This window comes from Pituophis catenifer, unplaced genomic scaffold (assembly GCF_029215685.1).
Source record: "Pituophis catenifer annectens isolate HBS135680 unplaced genomic scaffold, rPitCat1.0.hap2 SCAF_4, whole genome shotgun sequence".
In the NCBI taxonomy this organism is placed as follows: Eukaryota; Metazoa; Chordata; class Lepidosauria; order Squamata; family Colubridae; genus Pituophis; species Pituophis catenifer.
In genome coordinates this window covers 51,885,559-51,903,163 of record NW_027256884.1, presented here as the reverse complement: position 1 = coordinate 51,903,163, position 17,605 = coordinate 51,885,559, and the positions used below count along the sequence as shown (strand labels likewise).

Sequence of the window (17,605 nt, the reverse complement as noted above, 5' to 3'; positions counted from 1 at the left end):
AGGAGGTGAAGAGTGACTGGGTGGGGTGAGCGAGCAAGCGAACAGGTGAGGGAGGGGCCAGCCAGATGTCATTACCAGTTCAGCGAACAAGGTCAAATTTTCCCTAGAGGTTCACCTGAACCGGTGTGAACCGGCTAAATACCACCTCTGAAGTTGGAGGAGTGGGAGAGGAATAGGAGACAGGCGCAGCAATCACTTTTCGCTCCCAGGAGCTTCCATTGACTCTTTTCTCCCTCAAAGCGAAAGAAATTGCAGCAGAGAGGAGACAGATCTTTGCAAGGTGAGTCTGGCACAGCAGGGAGTGGGAAGCATGAGGTATCTTAGTGGATTGGGGAGGCCTTGGGGGCTTATTCCATCACTAGCCCCCCCCATGGCCTTCCCCACTCTGAGATACCACATGTGCACTTAATGAACCATGCATTCACCCATGTATTAAATTAGGAAATGCATGGGTGAAAGTAGGGAATGATCTCATTCATGGTACAAGATTCACTTCCACGAATCAATTTAAAAGGAAGTCTTGTCTTAAAAGGAAGTTCTTTTTTTAATACTCAAAGGAAATTTTTAATTAGTATCAAAATATGATTCAAATGGAGGGATATTTGAATATTGCTAGCTAGTATGCACTCTTGGAAAAAGACCCATATATATGACAGCTACAGTAATTTCCTTCTACAATAACATCATCCTACCAATAAAACATTCCAATTTAACAGAGTTGGAAGGGACCTTGTAGGTCATCTAGTCCAAACCCCCGCCCAAACAGGAGACCCTACACCACTGTGGCTAAGCTTTTTGCCATCGCATGCCAAAGGTGGTGGTGGTGGTGGAGGAGAGTGCGGGGGGGTCACATGTGTGCATGCCCACGTCCATAATTCAATGCTCTCTGTGCCCCTCCCCCCGCACATGCATCCGTGACCCCTCCTCTCCCCTGCCATGACACCCTGTGCACCCCGTTTTGGGCCTAGCAGGCCTACCTGAAGCATCCGGAAGGCGAAAACAGCCTCCCCACAACCCGAGGCCCTCCGGAGGCAGGAAACGGCCCATTTTCCGACTTCAAGTGGGCCCGGTAGGCCTGTTTTTCACCCTCTCCAGACTCCAGAAGCTTTCCTGGAGGCTGGGGAGGGCGATGGCCTCCCCCACCCGCCTGGAGGCCTTCCGAAGGCCAAAAACACCCATCCAGAGACTCCACGCAAGCCCTGTACTTACCTGGCATCCAAAACGGCCCACATAGAGACTCCTGGGAGGAGAAGGGCGGCATGGGCGGGGCCAGCCAAAAATCAGCTGGTGGAGCTGAGCTAGGGCAACAGCTCACATGCCCGCAGATATGGCTCCATGTGCCACCTGTGGCATGTGTGCCATAGGTTCGCCATCATGGCCCTACACCATTTCTGACAAATGGCAGTCCAATCTCTGGATAGATTGAGATAGTGAAATGAAAAGCTCTGAACTTTTGAAATCCACTTGGAAAAATCTTTTCTGATTCTTGAAAATCCCACTGCCAACTCTAAATAGTTTATACTTATTTATTTGTTCAAATTTATTACAGCCACATTTTTCTCAAGGTGTTGTTTGAACTTTCAGGGTTACCAGCTACAGTAGTAACTATTGTACTAGCAGTATCTCCATATAACTATGGGCTTGGATCATATGGAAAATTTCCCAATGGCTCATCTGATGAATTGTAAGTAAAACTTAGGCAATAATCTAAAACATCTAAAAGAAATCTCTTTCTTTTCTTATAAAAACACAAATCTTTTAAATTTCTGTACAATACATACTATGAACATTTTTATATAGCAACTTAAAATGTATTGCAGAATTCCCCAACACGCTTGCTGCTATATAGCCATTCGCCATAGTCATTTTAGAAATATTTAAGACTTGATCTGGGAGCACCATATTATTTTTGTTGCTATAGCTGTTGCAAAAAGAATGAACAGAGACAACAAGCAATCTTCCAATGAGTAATAATGGAGGGCCAAACTCAACCTCAGAACCCCTGCGGTTCCCTTCCTTGACTTTTATTGTATTTATTTTTTGCAGTGAAGACATGAAAAAATAGTACATGCCATTAGCTACATAACTACTTGGAAGCATGCCATGGGGACATTATGATACTTGGAAAAGATCAGGGAAGAAGAGACTGATGGAAGTTTCCATCAGTGGAAAATTGGCTCCTCTTCAAGCCTACCAAAGCTCCAGTATCACAAATTGCAAAATGAGGATTTTATTGTACCTCAACTGATCTGGAGAAAAATGATCAGTTGTCTACAGTATAGCTTCTGGCTAAATTACCAATCCAGGACAGGATTGGCGACAAAGTTCCCTCTATGGTATTAGTTACTAACAATAAACAAAAACGCAATATAGTAACAACTCCTCTATCACATATGTGTATAAAAATAAAAAATAAAAAGATAAAATTTAAATAAGGCTTACCTTGGATATTAAAAAAAGGTTTTATTGTAGATATGATTAATGAGGTACAATAATAGATTAAATTGAACATTAAATCAGGTAACAATCTGATTAAGCTAGATATTATATATTTAAGGAATGCATATTGTCTACTTATTAATTTCAGTTATTTTCTGTTAATGGGTTTAGTTAGCTGACTTGTTGGATCTAAATTTTGGCCTCTTGGTTTTCAAAATATGTATATGTAATTGATGTATACCTTATTTTTTGTATTTTAGCTGCTGGATTAAGAATGACATTGTATTTTACATCACAGTTGTGGGATACTTCTGTACAATATTCTTGCTGAACATCAGTATGTTCATAGTAGTACTGATTCAGCTTTGTAGAATCAAAAAGAAGAAGCAGCTTGGTACCCAGAGGAAAACTAGTATACAAGATCTCAGGAGTGTTGCTGGCCTTACATTCTTATTGGGAATTACTTGGGGATTTGCTTTTTTTGCATGGGATCCTGTAAATCTTATTTTTATGTATCTCTTTGCAGTTTTTAATACTTTGCAAGGTATGTGATTTAAGTACCTCACAATAGACTGACATTCTTTAACCATACACAAATGAATTACTTCATCTTATTTTACTATTTTGCTTTATCATTCTATAAAATAATTAACCCAATCAATTCTGTATAAATTTTAAATTGTATTATTGTTATATTTAGATAAATCCTTTTGGAAACACATAAATCAAATAAGCGAAGCATTGCTTAGTAGTATTGATATTGTAACTAAGGCATTGTTAAAAAGCAAGAAGCTGTGAAAGTAAATAAATGTTATTTTGTTATATTGCAAATACTGTTCATAAATATGAAAATGGCTATTTCTGAGGAAGAGTTGAAAAAGTCAGTGTGGTAATCACTGCAAAAGCAAAACCTCATCCCTTTGTACATATGTCTGAGGTCAAAACATGTATAAAAGGGCTGAGATGTTGACTGTGCAGACCTACCTACCACTTTTACTTTTTTTGATACTTCCTCCTTCAGCCTCCCCCCCCCCCCCCGATTATGAAATATGTATATTTAGAATCAGCAAATGAATGAAAAAACTCTCAGGTTAAAAATGCAGAAAAGAATCTGAAGCACCTAAGGCAGTGTTTCTTAAAAGGGTAGTCTTAGGAACCCTAGGGGCCCCCATTATCCTTTCAGGGATCTGCAAAATCAAAATTATTATTATGTTGAAAAATAATATAGACTTAAAATCCCATTGTTAAGTGTGGGAGTTGAAAGAAGAGGCAGGACTCCAGCAAGTAACTTCAGCTCTTTATTTGCAGCTTGGAAAAACTTCTGCTAGCCTAGCTGGCAGCACTCTCTTTTAAAGGGAGCAGCCTAGCGACTGACATTGCTTTAATTTTCCCGCCACTCAAACGGACCAATGAGCAGCGGGTATGCTAATGTCCGGCTAAACCCGGACCTCAGTGAAGCCTATGCTCCCGGCTTCTCTTTCCATTTACATATTCAACACCCCACCCCTCTAGAATGGCAGTTAGCCAATCCGTGAGGATTTACAGCCTGTCACACAGATAGGCGGGGTGTTGGTGGGTGCAACCTGACCTGTGCAGCTCATTTGTACCAGCGGCAGCAGTCTGGGCAGTCCTGCTGCCACTCCCGAGTCAGTGAATGGAATCACCTGGAAGTTCTCCGGTGGCATGGCTGACTCCGCTTGACCCAACTCTTTGTGAACTCTTAGCTGGATGCATGGCCCTTCAGGTGTGTGTGCGTGTACCCTGTTCGGGTTTGAGAGTAGGGTATTTGGTTCGTGATATTGTAGGCCAGCATCTGCTGGTTGTTTTGAAGTCTGTTTGGGGTGGAGTACTGTCTTTTTCTATTAGTGTTGTGGAAGCAGTTTGAGGTAGAGTATTTTCGAACTGTCTTAGGCTAGAGTTCCCTATTCAGCCCCGGAGTTGATCTATATGCCTCTTCTAAATTCTCCCATCTTCTAGTTCCACTAGATATGACCTGGAACTGGTAAGGGTAACTACTTTGGCCCAGACCCAGGTGAGGTCCTCTGCATAATTGTGTGCATAAACTAGGTCCCCTATATTAAAAGACCGGGGCTTGCTGGTCGAATCTATGGGTGCCTCAGCGCTGTAATTTGGGTGTAGTCTGTCTAGCTGGGACCTTAGTTTACGACCCATTAATAATTAATAATTTGTGGTGGCGCTAGGGGTTATATGCTGGGCTAGCAGGAATTGGTCTATCTCGGCCTGCCAGTTTCTCAGACCCATCCTGGCTAACGTTTCTTTGGTTGATCGCACCATTCGTTCCGCTTGACCATTACTAGCTGGATGGAAAGGTGCGACTAGGGCATGCCTTATTCCCTGTTCTGCTAAAACTAATTCGAATTGTCTTGCGATGAATTGTGCCCCGTTGTCATATACTAGGACATCTGGCAACCCGTAAGTGGCAAATACTTTCCGCAATAGCTTGATTGTGGCTTCGGCCGTTGTGATGGGCATCAGTATTACCTCTAGTCATTTTGCGTATGCGTCTACAATGATTAAGAATGTTTGACCCTGGACCTGTCCTGCAAAATCAATGAGCACTCTAGACCATGGCCCCTTTGGCTTCTCTCATTCTCTTATGGGTGCCCTGGGAGGCTGTTTTCGCCCTCCCCAGACTCCTAGAAAGGCTCTGGAGCCTGGGGAAGAGAGAAAAATGGGCCTACCGGACCATCGTGTGCCAGGAGAATGGGGAGCATGGGGGGGTCGTACATGGATGCACAGGGGCGGGGCACAGATTTATGGGTGCTGGCACACATGCGTGCGACTCTCTTGTGCTTCTCCCGCTCCTGGCACGCAATGGCAAAAAGGTTAGCCCTCACTGCCCTAGTATAGGAAATAGGTCACAAAGTTACTTTTTCATCATTGTTGTAACTATGAACAGTCACTAGAGACAGTCACTAAATGAAGACTATGTGCATTCCTTCTGTCCTATGAACTGCAGAGGATATAATGTTACCTACATTTTGATTTTTTGGCATGAACATAAAGGCATGTAAACTGGTCCCACAAGACTTTTGCAATATTGCATACATGGTAGTATTAGTTTCTATGGCAGCTGTGTTATGTAAAATTGCCCTCACATAGCAGATTTTTAAAAGGTAAAATAAATTCTGAAAAAATGGGATTGTAATTGTATCTATTTACTTAAAGTAAAATGTCATAACTTCCTTTAAACATTATTTTGCAGGATTTTTCATTTTTGTTTTTTACTGTATTGCAAAGGAGAATGTTCGCAAACAGTGGAGAAGGTATTTGTGTTGTGGCAAATACCGGCTTGCTGAAAATTCAGGTAAATATTAAAAGGCTATTGTTTGTAGTTATACAGTTTACAGGCACAGTGATTTGAAGTTCTGTTACTTGAGTATAAAACTGTTTTATTGAAACTTCAGCCCTCTATGTCCTTCCATGACCCCATCTGGTTCTATTTCAGAGTCCCCCCCCCAAAAAAAAATACCCTTTCCCACATGGATTTCAGCCATATAGCTGGAAGCCTGGGCCAGAAATGGGGGTAGAGGTGGGGAGCATTGTATAAATCAATGTTTTTTTTATTGATTCTCCTATTCGCTTTATATTTTACTCAAATAAATGTGGCAATTGAAGTCAAATTAACTTGTTCCGTAATGTATTGTTTGCTGTTGAAGAAAATGATGCAGTTTTTAGTTTTTATTATCATAGAAACTGTTATACATTTTTTTCCTCAGCTTTATAATGGCATGGAGAATTACATTTCTCTCCTCAGGTCAAAATGCAAGGCAGAAATGAGGATAGAAAACTAGTTGGATCTCTGCTCTCTTCCAGAGCCATTTTGTTTTTTTATTACAAATTACGGGAGGAAAAATACTTAGATCAGCCAAGTAGCTTGTTTACATTTTGATTTGGATTGTGGGCAGGATGGAATAAGATAATTTAGAGTCTTCTGCCATTTTTTGTATGACATATTGTGTTTAGGACTTTTTTTTTTATTGAAAAGTTTTACAGAAAAAAAGAAGGATTTCCCCCCCCCCCCAATATTCCCCCCACCCTTTCCCCACCCTCCCCCCAGACTTCCCAGAGCAAAATACAAGATATTTCAGTTAACAATCATAAGCTAAATTAACCTATCTATCCTCAGACTACTAAATCCCCCCCATGAAACCTTAACTCCACTATAGATAACATAATACTTCTAATACTTAACGTTCATCCATAAGCTATTTGATATTTTCTTGTCTGATACTTATTTTGAATATAATCAATCCATCTTCTCCATTCCGATACGTATCTTTCTTGTGTATAGTCCTTCAAATACGCTGAGATTTTCGCCATTTCTGCTAAGTTCATTACTTTCAGTATCCACTCTTCAATAGTAGGCAAAAAGTCCTTCTTCCAGTTTTGCGCTACCAACAGCCTAGCTGCTGATATTAAGTTCAAAATCAATTTAGTCTCTAATACTGTACAATCCGTCGTTATACCCAGTAGAAACAATTGAGGAGTAAATTTCAACCTTTTTTTTAGAATGTTCTGCATCACCCACCAAATTTTTATCCAGAATGCCTTGATTTTCTTACAGGTCCACCATATATGATAATAGGTTGCATCATCACATTCACATCTCCAACATTTAGCTTGCAAATTCGAGTACATACATGATAATTTTTTAGGATCTAAGTGCCATCTATAAAACATTTTATAAAAATTCTCTCTCAAATTTTGTGCTTGCGTAAATTTAACATTTCTGACCCAAATCTTTTCCCATGTTTCCATCATCACTGGTTCCTGAAAGTTTTGTGCCCATTTTATCATACAATCCTTAACCAATTCCGTTTCTGAATCTATTTCCAATAAAGCATTATACAACCTTTTAATATGCATCTGACTTTGATCTCTAATCTGTTTCACCAGATTTTCCTCATTTTGCATAACACCAATTTTTTGATCTTCCCTCCATCTAGCTTGAAGCTGACCGTACTGAAACCAAGTATAAATTATCCCTTCTTCTTTTAATACATCTAAAGATTTCAATTGCAGCTTACCCCTTTCCAAAAGAAGAAGCTCTTTATAAGTAATCACCTCTGTTTTTTGCTCTATACTTATATTTTCTATTGCATGTCTGGGATTTGCCCATATGGGTATCTTATAATTTAGCTTATATTGGTACTTTTTCCAAACCCTCAACAACGCATTTCTAAGTATATGACCCTTAAACACTTTATCCACTTTTTTTTCATATAACAGATAAGCATGCCATCCATATAAGAAATCATAGCCTTCTATGTTTAACATTCTTTCTTCAGTTAAGTTAAACCAATCACTAATTTGTGATAAAACAGCTGCTTCATAGTACAATCTTAACTTAGGCATTTTAAGACCTCTCTCACGTACATCCTGTATAATTTTCAGTTTCACTCTTGGTTTCTTCCCACCCCAGATAAAAGTATTAACCCCTTTCTGCCATTCCATCAAATTTCCGTCTTTCTTAAGCACTGGTATCATTTGAAACAAAAATAAAAACCTAGGTAATACATTCATTTTTATTGCTGCTATCCTTCCCAGTGAAATTGGCCTAAAATTTTCAGATTTGGTACAATTTTGATCTTCCTTTAGGATCAGTGAAACAAAAGCTGTTCTCCAAGAGGGTGGAACTCCTCCCCCTAATTGAATTTTACAAAATAAAGCTCTAAGCGGTTCTACCATTTCAAACTGTAAATTCTTATAATAAACAGCTGTTAATCCATCTGTTCCCAGCTTTCCCGGTTTAAACTGCTTAATTGCAGCAATGATCTCCTCAGAAGTTATTGGTTGATTCAATCCTTCCCTCTGTTCCAACGTTAATTCAGGAATATTCCCTTCCTTTAAGTATCTATCTATATCTATATCTTGTATTGAGTCACTAGCATATAACTTTGTATAAAATTCTAAAAAAGCCTTTTTGATCATATTCTGTTGGTAAACTTCCTTACCTCTGAATTCTATCTTACTAATGACTCGTGATTTCTGTTTTTTCCTCAGCATGTAGGCCAATAAACCTACCTGGTTTATTGGCATTACAAAATGTATTATGTTTAGCATATTGTAAGCTAGTTGCCACCCGATCAGCCATTAACATATTAAATTGCCCTCGTAGTATATTTATTGTTTCTTTTACCTTCTTATCTCCTGGATTAAGTATAAGTAATTGTTCTTTCTTTTTTATTTCTTCCTCTATCTCTTTCCGCTTCTTTTGTTGTTTTAGTCTGTTTATTATTCATATGTATTAACGTACCCCTCATATAAGCCTTACTAGCATCCCAGACCATTTCCATAGAGGTACCCTTGTTCATATTAATAGCAAAAAATTCTTTCATTTGTTTTTTAAGCTCTTTCACATTTTCTTCATATCTAAATAAATTTTCATTTAACCTCCAAGACCTCCTTTCCCCCCTCTCCTGTTCAAATTCCACCCAAACCGGACTATGATCAGTTAAAATTCTTGGACATATCTTCATCTTCTTCACCCTAGAAATAAAATCATTTGTGGTTAGTATAAAATCAATCCTGGAGAAGGATTGATGTCTATCAGAAAAAAAAGTGAAGTCTCTTTCCTCCACGTTGCGTTCTCTCCAAATATCTCTCAGTTCTATATCTTCCATCATATCAAAAAAAAAAAAAAAAAATTAGGTAATTTTGCACGTGTTGAAATCTTTGATAAACTTTTTTTATCTGTGTGTCTATTACTCCATTCCAGTCACCCATTAATATAAAAGATTTATAATCCCATTGTATTATTTTAGTATGTAAAAATTTATAAAACTTGTCTTGTTGCTGATTAGGGGCATATATTCCAATTAAAAGCATTTTTCCAGTCTGTGTTAATAATTCAATTGCAATATATCTTCCTTGATCATTTGCCTCGATTAAATTAGCTGATAATCCTTTCTTTACATATATAACTAACCCATTTTTCTTCTCTAGCGCTGATGCCACAAAGTGTATACCTAATCTTGAATTTATCAAATATTTTTGGTCTAATAACCTAATATGTGTTTCTTGCAGACAAATAACATCATTGTTAAATTGTTTCAAGTAATGAAATACTTTCTTTTTTGTGGTGAATTTAGGCCATTAACATTCCAAGATAGAAATTTAGTTGCTATCTTTAGCCTTTCGAAGCCGCATGAGCATCAGCTGAAGATCCTCCTCCATCTTACTCTTCAGCCTAGCCACCCCCCCACTGCTTCTGTTTTCTGAACTTCTTGAGATAGATCTTGAGATTGTTGCATTTTTAACTGTTGTTCTTGAAGTTTATAAGTTGATCGGGTCAGTCGTTGTACTTTCGGTTCTCCCTTCTTAGATGGCTCCAGAGTTGGGGGTAAGCCCCTAAGATCCAAATCTTCTTCCATAATGATTCCTCCAACTGCAACTTCAGCGTAGGTTTGTATCTGCTTTCCATCTTTTTCTTGTTGTATCATCTCCATTTTCTTTCTACCCCCCCCCCCCCGGTGAGGGTGGGTATCTAGCCTTTAAAACATTGACATAGAAATCTTTTGCCTTCCAGACTGTGTTTAACCGGTCTGTATGCCACTTGTTGATTTCTCAGCTCATTTACCAAAAAGCCAAAGTCCTTTCCACTTCTCAACATCTTTGGAGGGATCTCTTTCAAAACCACCACTTCTTGCCCAGCCACCTGAACTTTATTCTTGTAGGAAGCTTGTAAAATATCATTTCTGATCCTCCTGGTTGTAAAATAAATCACCACATCTCTTTGCAGCTGTCTTTGTCTTGCCAGCCAGGAGTTAACCCTGTAGATTTTATCAATTTGGCTTGCCACATCTTCTGGTCTTTCTTTAATTATCTCTGCGATAGCATCAGCACAAATATCCTTTAAATTTTCTTTGCTGTTTTCTTTCAGGCCTCTCAATCTCAAGGCAAATTCCATGGATCTGTATTGTAATATTAACAATTCATCATCCATTCTCTCTGTTTTGGTCATGACATCTTCCATTTTGCTTTCCAAATTTAAATTGGTTTCATTAATTTCTTCCACTTTCTCATCCAGCTGAATAACAAGTTTTGACAATCCTGATACTGCATAAACAATATCTCTTATTTCATCATGCTTTATTGCAACCACTTCTTTAATTGACTTTATATCCTCCTCAACTTTCTTTAATTTCCCTTCCACAAGTACTGTTAAGTTATTCATTGCTGTAGCTTGATTATTCATGGCTTCTTTCATTGCTGTAGCTTGACTATTCATGGCTTCTTTCATAAATTCTTTGAAATCATTAAGAGCAGCCTCCTGACTCTGTGAATCAGCCGGAAGTGGTGCTTTCTGTGTCACCACTGACACAATTGGAGAACCTCCCCCTCCTTTAACAACTCCTGGCTTAACTTGTTTAGAAGCCTTTTTTTCTTTTAAAAAAAAAAGATCTTTTTTCCTTTCAAAGCCACAGATTTCCTTGAACAATTTTGAAAAGTTTGTAATTTATAGTCTCTAATTTATCAGGCAAAATAGTCTTTTCTCCACAAGCTCTCAATTCCAGCAGCTTTAATCCACTCTCACAGAAAGTTCTCAATAAGCACTTTCGCTACTGACCTTCACTCTCACACCCATAACAAAGGCGCCATCTTCAGCCTCCAGCCTCCAGCTCAAACAGGATTGGTCGCGGCTTCTAGCTGTGTTTGCACAGAGTTGTCCCGGATTCGGAGCTTCTTGGCGGGCTGACTGGGGAGCTCTCACCCTCCAAGCCGCTGGAATTATTCCAGAGGACTTTCGGGGAGCTCTACTCTCACCCACCGGCTCTCCTCTCCTTCTTCTCCCAAAGGGGAGGTTTTTCAGCCGCCAGACAGCCGATTTGCACTGTCAAAGCGGCTTTTACGAAGTTGCGGGGCTGGCGGTCTAAGGAAACCGTCCACGAAGCCTGCGGTGCCAACCGGAAGTTGTGTTTGGGACTTTATGCATTTCAGATATCACAATCTCAAAAAAAGCTAGCTTCTTTTTTTAAAAAAATATTTTTTTTATTATTAAAATATAAACACAGATATAAAGACAATACACTACAATACAATACAATACAAAGACAAACAAAAACCCACCACCTACAAACCCACCTAACATTCTACATATACGTTTTTGTCATTAACAGAATATATGTCGTTGAGCTTATATATTTTGATAGAGTAATTATTAAATATCTAATTTCAACGTTATAACTTTACACTACAAATTTACATTTCTTATGAGTTCATCTCCTTATGTAAGTCTTTACCCTAATTTCTGCCCTCTACATTTTTGCTGATTTTCCTTTCCAGCCATTGATACCATTGGTGCCATACAAGATAGTATTCGCTTTCTTCCTTTTCCTGGAGTTCCAGCGTCAATCTGTCCATTTCAGCACACTCTGTTATCTTTGCGATGATTTTGTCTTTGGATGGGAGTTGGTCTAATTTCCAATTTTGAGCGAACAGTAGTCTTGCTGCTGTCAAAATATGTATGATAAGATATTTCGTTTCCTTAAGATATTGTGCCGTTATCATGCCAAATAAAAAGAATTCTGTTTTCTATTTGAATGTTTAAAAAAAAAAAAAAAAGCTAGCTTCAAAAAGTGGGAGGGAAACACAGCTAATCTGATTCTTCCTGAACACAGATGCCAGGGGAAGTAAGCAGGACAAGTGATGAATTGTGTCACGCTACAAAAAAAGCACTAGGACTTTAATATATAACACATTGTTCTGAAATCTCTTTTACTATAGACTGGAGTAGAACTGCTACTAATGGCTTAAGGAAGCAGAATATTAACCAAGGTGTATCCAATTCTTCACATTCTTTACAATTCAACAGTAACTCTACTAATTCCACATCGATGCTAATGAGCAATGATTCTTCTGTGCACTCAAATGGTAATGGTATGTATGTTAAAGTATTCTTTATGAGCAACAATATGTTTAATGTAGGCAGTACAAAATAAGAGATTAAAGAATGGGTCAATTGTTATGTGATAAGGCCGGATTAAAGTCCTTGTAAGGCCAAACCATTTCTATTTTCTAGAATGCATTTTTGTAAGTGTTTTAAATTTTATGGGTATTTTTTTAATATAAAACATCTATATCATTGTGATATGTTCACCAAAATGTATTATGGTATCTTGGCTACTACTATGTGCTGCCACCATATTTAACATGGTTAATAAAGTAGGACAATATTTTAAATTTGAAAGCAACAAGACCGCTTGAAGCATGCAGGGGTGTAACAACTGCCTGCAACCTCTTAATCCAAATGCATGTTTCCTAGAAATATGCAGTGGGAAAGAGGCAATTGCTTTAAGGGGTTGTAGAAAAGTACTACAAGTATGCCTCCATGTCCTCTGGAGTACTTTGCCACATTTGATTCTGAACCACTGTTCAGCCCTAATTAATTTATATTACAGGGAAAAACATGGCCTTTTTCCACAGGTTGTTTAGTGTTAGTAATTAGTAGATACAGGAGTTTCCATTGGATAACTGTTCAGAGTCATTGTGAGCCAGGGACAAAAATTTAATAAATATAAATTAAAATCCTGAAAGTGATATTAGCATTCTAACAAGTACTTAGGGTGTTATGAGAAAGGCCTCTCCAGGAGTTGATTGGATGTATCTATGACATCACAGGAAAACAATACTGAGGCCCAGTGATTTATCAATGCTACATCATAATAAACATTTTTCTTTTAATTTTATATTTCAGAAAATATATCTCGGAGAAAAAATGGTGTTTCTTTCCATGTACAGAATAGTGATGTGCAGCTTCCTGAGTTTCCAGTAAAACAACATGTCTTTCATGTAAACAATGATATATCCCATAAAAAGTCTTGCATTTCACTGAGGAGGACTTCCAAAAAAAAGAGCCTGCAATTTATGGAACCATTATGACTTTTAAAATATTTTCCATTATTTTACCAAGTAATATACAGGTTTATTTTAACTGTTACACATAATGTGAGAAAAAGTCATTAATGTACAGGAGCAAAACTTCAACTTTGGGGTCAAAAATTCTATATTTCCCCTTTTTAATACCATTGATAGATATTAACAACATATGATAAAAATAGCTTTGTGGCTGCAAAACATGAACAACTGCATATTTGTTCCTTCCCCACCCCAAAATTTGAGTTTTAAAAGTTTTTTATATACTTGACTGAGTTACAAATAGCTCAAACTATAATGCAATAATGCTATGTTAAAACAGATACAAATAAGCTAAAGTCTGAAAAAGATGCAAATACTGACTTTCTGAATAATGTTCGTGGCATTATAACTTCCTTTTATCAGGATGTTGTCAGACATATTTTTATATAGAGAAAACTGTCTTTTGGTTATCCAATAAATTTATATTGATTTCTAATTCATTGTTAATATTCCTTTGTATAAAAATAAGTTTGTACTTTTGAAGTTTTACTGTAATTAGTGTACAAACATGAATTGCTTTATTATTCTGGCATACAACCATTTGTATCTATCTGTAAATAACTTTAAAATGGTAACGTTAAATAAACCATCTAACTGTAAATATGAGAAGTGCAACAATGGAAACTGTTTGCTTTATTGCTTGTCAGTATTACAACTTCCTTATGAATAGCTTGATGGGGGGGTTGGGATGGGGGGGAGAACTATTTTAAGAAGATAAAGGGAAAATGTACAAAATATTTCTATACAGAATACTGTCACATTATTAAAATAAACCAATCTGGGTTGAAGGTTGAAACAAATACTTCAGGTAATAGCTACAAGTATATCATGGCATTTTCCAAAGGGAGGAAACTGGAGGAGTAATTGGTTTCTTAATGATCTCTTGAGAAGGACTGGTATTTATAGTTTCCAAAGAGATGGTTGTGGAAACAGACCCATACAGACCCTTCAGCAAACACAATTCACTATTTATGGGCAGCACAGTTGGGTTTACAACCCATCTGCCAGAGATACTTTTTAACAGGAAAGAGGAGTAGAGACAAGATAGTTTGAGAAATTGATAGTATTTTCACATGAAGTCAGCCTTGACCTCTGTTGCCAAATTGGTAAATTTCTTCCTGAATCCTTGTTATTTAAAAACTATCTAAAAGATTTGCATGCAGATTTACAATGTAAATCTATGTAAATCAATGTAAAAGATACAAAGATAAAAAATGTAAATATTCAGATCTATGAAAGATCTGATCTTTTTTCTTAAAACATCAAAATGTGTGATAACTGAACAGTTTCCCAGATGAAATTGTTTTAATTTCTATTTATAAAAAATAATGAAAACAGCATGTCTTTAATTACATATTAAGATTTATTCTGATTTATTAATAGATTTCAACAATACTTTAAAGTGATATTTACTTGTCTATTTAGGAAATTATGCAGTATATTCTTTTAAAATGTTTACAGTTAGTAGTATATATATAACACATACACATGAACCTTTATTCAACAATGCTTTACTAAAAATTGTTTTAGAGATCTAGTCTGCCTCACATAAAAAAAAAAGTTGGAAAACGGCTGGGATCCAATTTAGTATTACCAAGATTAATCTAGTAAATATAACTGACGACCTGCAATGGGGATGGGGATGGCAGAAAGTATGAAATAAAGAAATCATGATTTTCAGAGGAAACTTATGTCTGTTCCCAAGCTCAGGCTAAAGGAATGCCTTATATCCATACCACCTCCACACCCTTCATCTCTTTGGACTGGACAAAAGCAACTCTAGGTAAGACATTGATTCAAGATAAATACTCCAGCTTTAAGTACTATAAAAATATTTGTTCAGCTAATATGGTATTTTCCAAGACATGGGGGGGAAATCTAAGAAATCCACAGCAAGGCAATCTTTTTTTTTTTTTTTTTTATTGCAAAAGTTTTACAATTACATTTTCACCCCTTTTTTCACCCCCCCACCACCCTCCCCAAACTTCCCATCCTCCCTAACCCTCCCTAACCCTCCCCCCCCAGACTTCCCTATTACATACTCATAACTAATAACACTAATAAATAAACCTGAACCCATCCCTCCCCCTATATAATTTTTCCTCTTTGTCTCTTTACATTAAAATATTTCTAATACATTATTTTCAAATAAAAGCTATTTGATACTTTCTAGTTTGGTATTTGTTCTGAACATATTCTATCCACCTTTTCCATTCCCATTCATAAGTCTCTTGTGAACAATCTTTTAAATACGCTGAAATCTTCGCCATCTCTGCAAAACTGGCCATCTTCAAAGTCCATTCCTCGATAGTAGGCAAAGCTTCATTCTTCCAGTATTTACCTATCAACAATCTTGCTGCTGTTATCATATACAATATTAGTTTTATTTCACCCCGTGTAAAACCCTTAACTATACCCAATAAAAACAATTGTGGAGAAAATTGAATTTTTTTCTTCAAAACATTCTGCATGACCCACCAAATTTTTATCCAAAAAGCCTTAACTTTCCTACAGGTCCACCATACATGATAATACGTAGCATCCAAACATTCGCATCTCCAACATTTTGGCTGAACATTAGGGTACATACATGACAACTTTTTAGGATCTAAATGCCATCTATAAAACATTTTATAAAAATTTTCTCTCAGGTTTTGCGACTGTGTAAATTTAACATTCTGAACCCAAATTTTTTCCCAAGTTTCCAGCATCACTGGTTCTTCAAAATTCTGTGCCCACTTAATCATACAATCTTTAACTAATTCCGTTTCTGAATCTCTTTCTAACAAAACATTATAAAGCCTTTTAATATGCATTGGACCTTTCTCTCTTATATGTCTAACCAATTCTTCCTCATGCAACATAATACCAGTTTTTTGGTCCTCTTTCCATCTCATTTGTAATTGATTATATTGTAACCAGGTTAAATTAATCCCTTCGTCCAACAGTGTCTGCAATCTCTTCAGCTGCCATCTGCCCGCATCTGTAAAAAGAACCTCTTTATATAAAAACCCCCCGAGTGACATTATATTTGTATTCCACAAGGTATGGCCAAGATCCAGCCATAGCGGTATTTTATAATCCCATTTGAGTCGGTGCTTCTTCCAAACTTTCATCAGGGAGTCTCTAAGTATATGACTTTTAAATACTTTATCCACTTTATTTTCATAGAATAAGTAAGCATGCCATCCAAATTCAAGATCAAAACTTTCTGCATTCAATATTCCAGCCTTTTTATTTCCAAACCAGTCACTTGTTAAAGTTAAAGCTGCTGCATCATAATATAACTGTAGGTTTGGGAGTTTAAGGCCTCCTCTTTCTGGAACATCTTGCATAATTTTCAATTTCACTCTCGGCTTTTTCTCGTTCCAGACAAACTTATTCACACCAGACTGCCAGACTTTCAGTTGTTTATCACTTTTAAGCACCGGAATCATTTGGAACAAAAACAGAAATCTTGGCAAAATATTCATCTTAACTGCTGCTATTCTTCCAAGTAAAGACAGTTGCAGCTTTTTCCAAGTCTCCATGTCTTTCTGAACCTCTCGCCACAACACCTCATAATTATTTTGAAACAATTTCATATTTGATTCTGCAACCTGAATTCCAAGATATTTTACCTTAGGTACAATTTCAAAACCTGCCCTCCTTTCAAGCTCGTGTTTACGATCTTGTGTCATATTCTTAACTATCATTTTAGTCTTTTTTGAGTTCAGTTTAAAACCTGAAACTCTACCATAGTCTTGTATAATGTCGTTCATCAGGATTATTGATTCCATTGGTTGTGATAGGGTAACAACCAGATCATCTGCAAATGCCTTTATTCTATAATCCTCTTGCCTTATCACTATACCTTTCAAAATTTTTGAGTCCCGTATTGTATTTAGCAAGACTTCCAATGTTAATATAAATAAAAGTGGGGACAACGGACATCCCTGTCTTGTTCCTTTTTCAATTTTAAACTCTGTCGTCAAACTTCCATTAATAATAATCTGTGCTTTTTGCTCTTGATAAATTGCTGAAATCGACTGTATAAATTGGTCCCCAAAGTCCATCTTTTTTAAAGTCTTTAGTAGAAAGTTCCAATCCACTCTATCAAAGGCTTTCTCCGCATCCAAAAAAACCAGCACTGCAGAAATCTGTTTATTCTTATCAAGATATTCCAATAAGTCTATTACTTGCCTTACATTATCCTTCATATATCTGCCCTCAATAAATCCCGCTT

At 37.1% G+C, this 17,605-nt stretch overlaps 1 protein-coding gene across 1 annotated transcript in view; it reads left to right on the top strand.

Moving 5' to 3' along the window:
* Positions 1 to 13,344, top strand: part of ADGRG2 (adhesion G protein-coupled receptor G2) — a 54,488-nt gene extending 41,144 nt beyond the window's left edge. Inside the window, exons 14-18 of the mRNA XM_070943210.1 lie at positions 1,585 to 1,684; positions 2,700 to 2,983; positions 5,666 to 5,767; positions 12,190 to 12,342; positions 13,160 to 13,344. Of these exons, the coding sequence (XP_070799311.1) occupies positions 1,585 to 1,684; positions 2,700 to 2,983; positions 5,666 to 5,767; positions 12,190 to 12,342; positions 13,160 to 13,344 (824 nt within the window). The remainder of the gene's footprint in view (positions 1 to 1,584; positions 1,685 to 2,699; positions 2,984 to 5,665; positions 5,768 to 12,189; positions 12,343 to 13,159) is intronic.
* Positions 13,345 to 17,605: the final 4,261 nt, after the last annotated feature.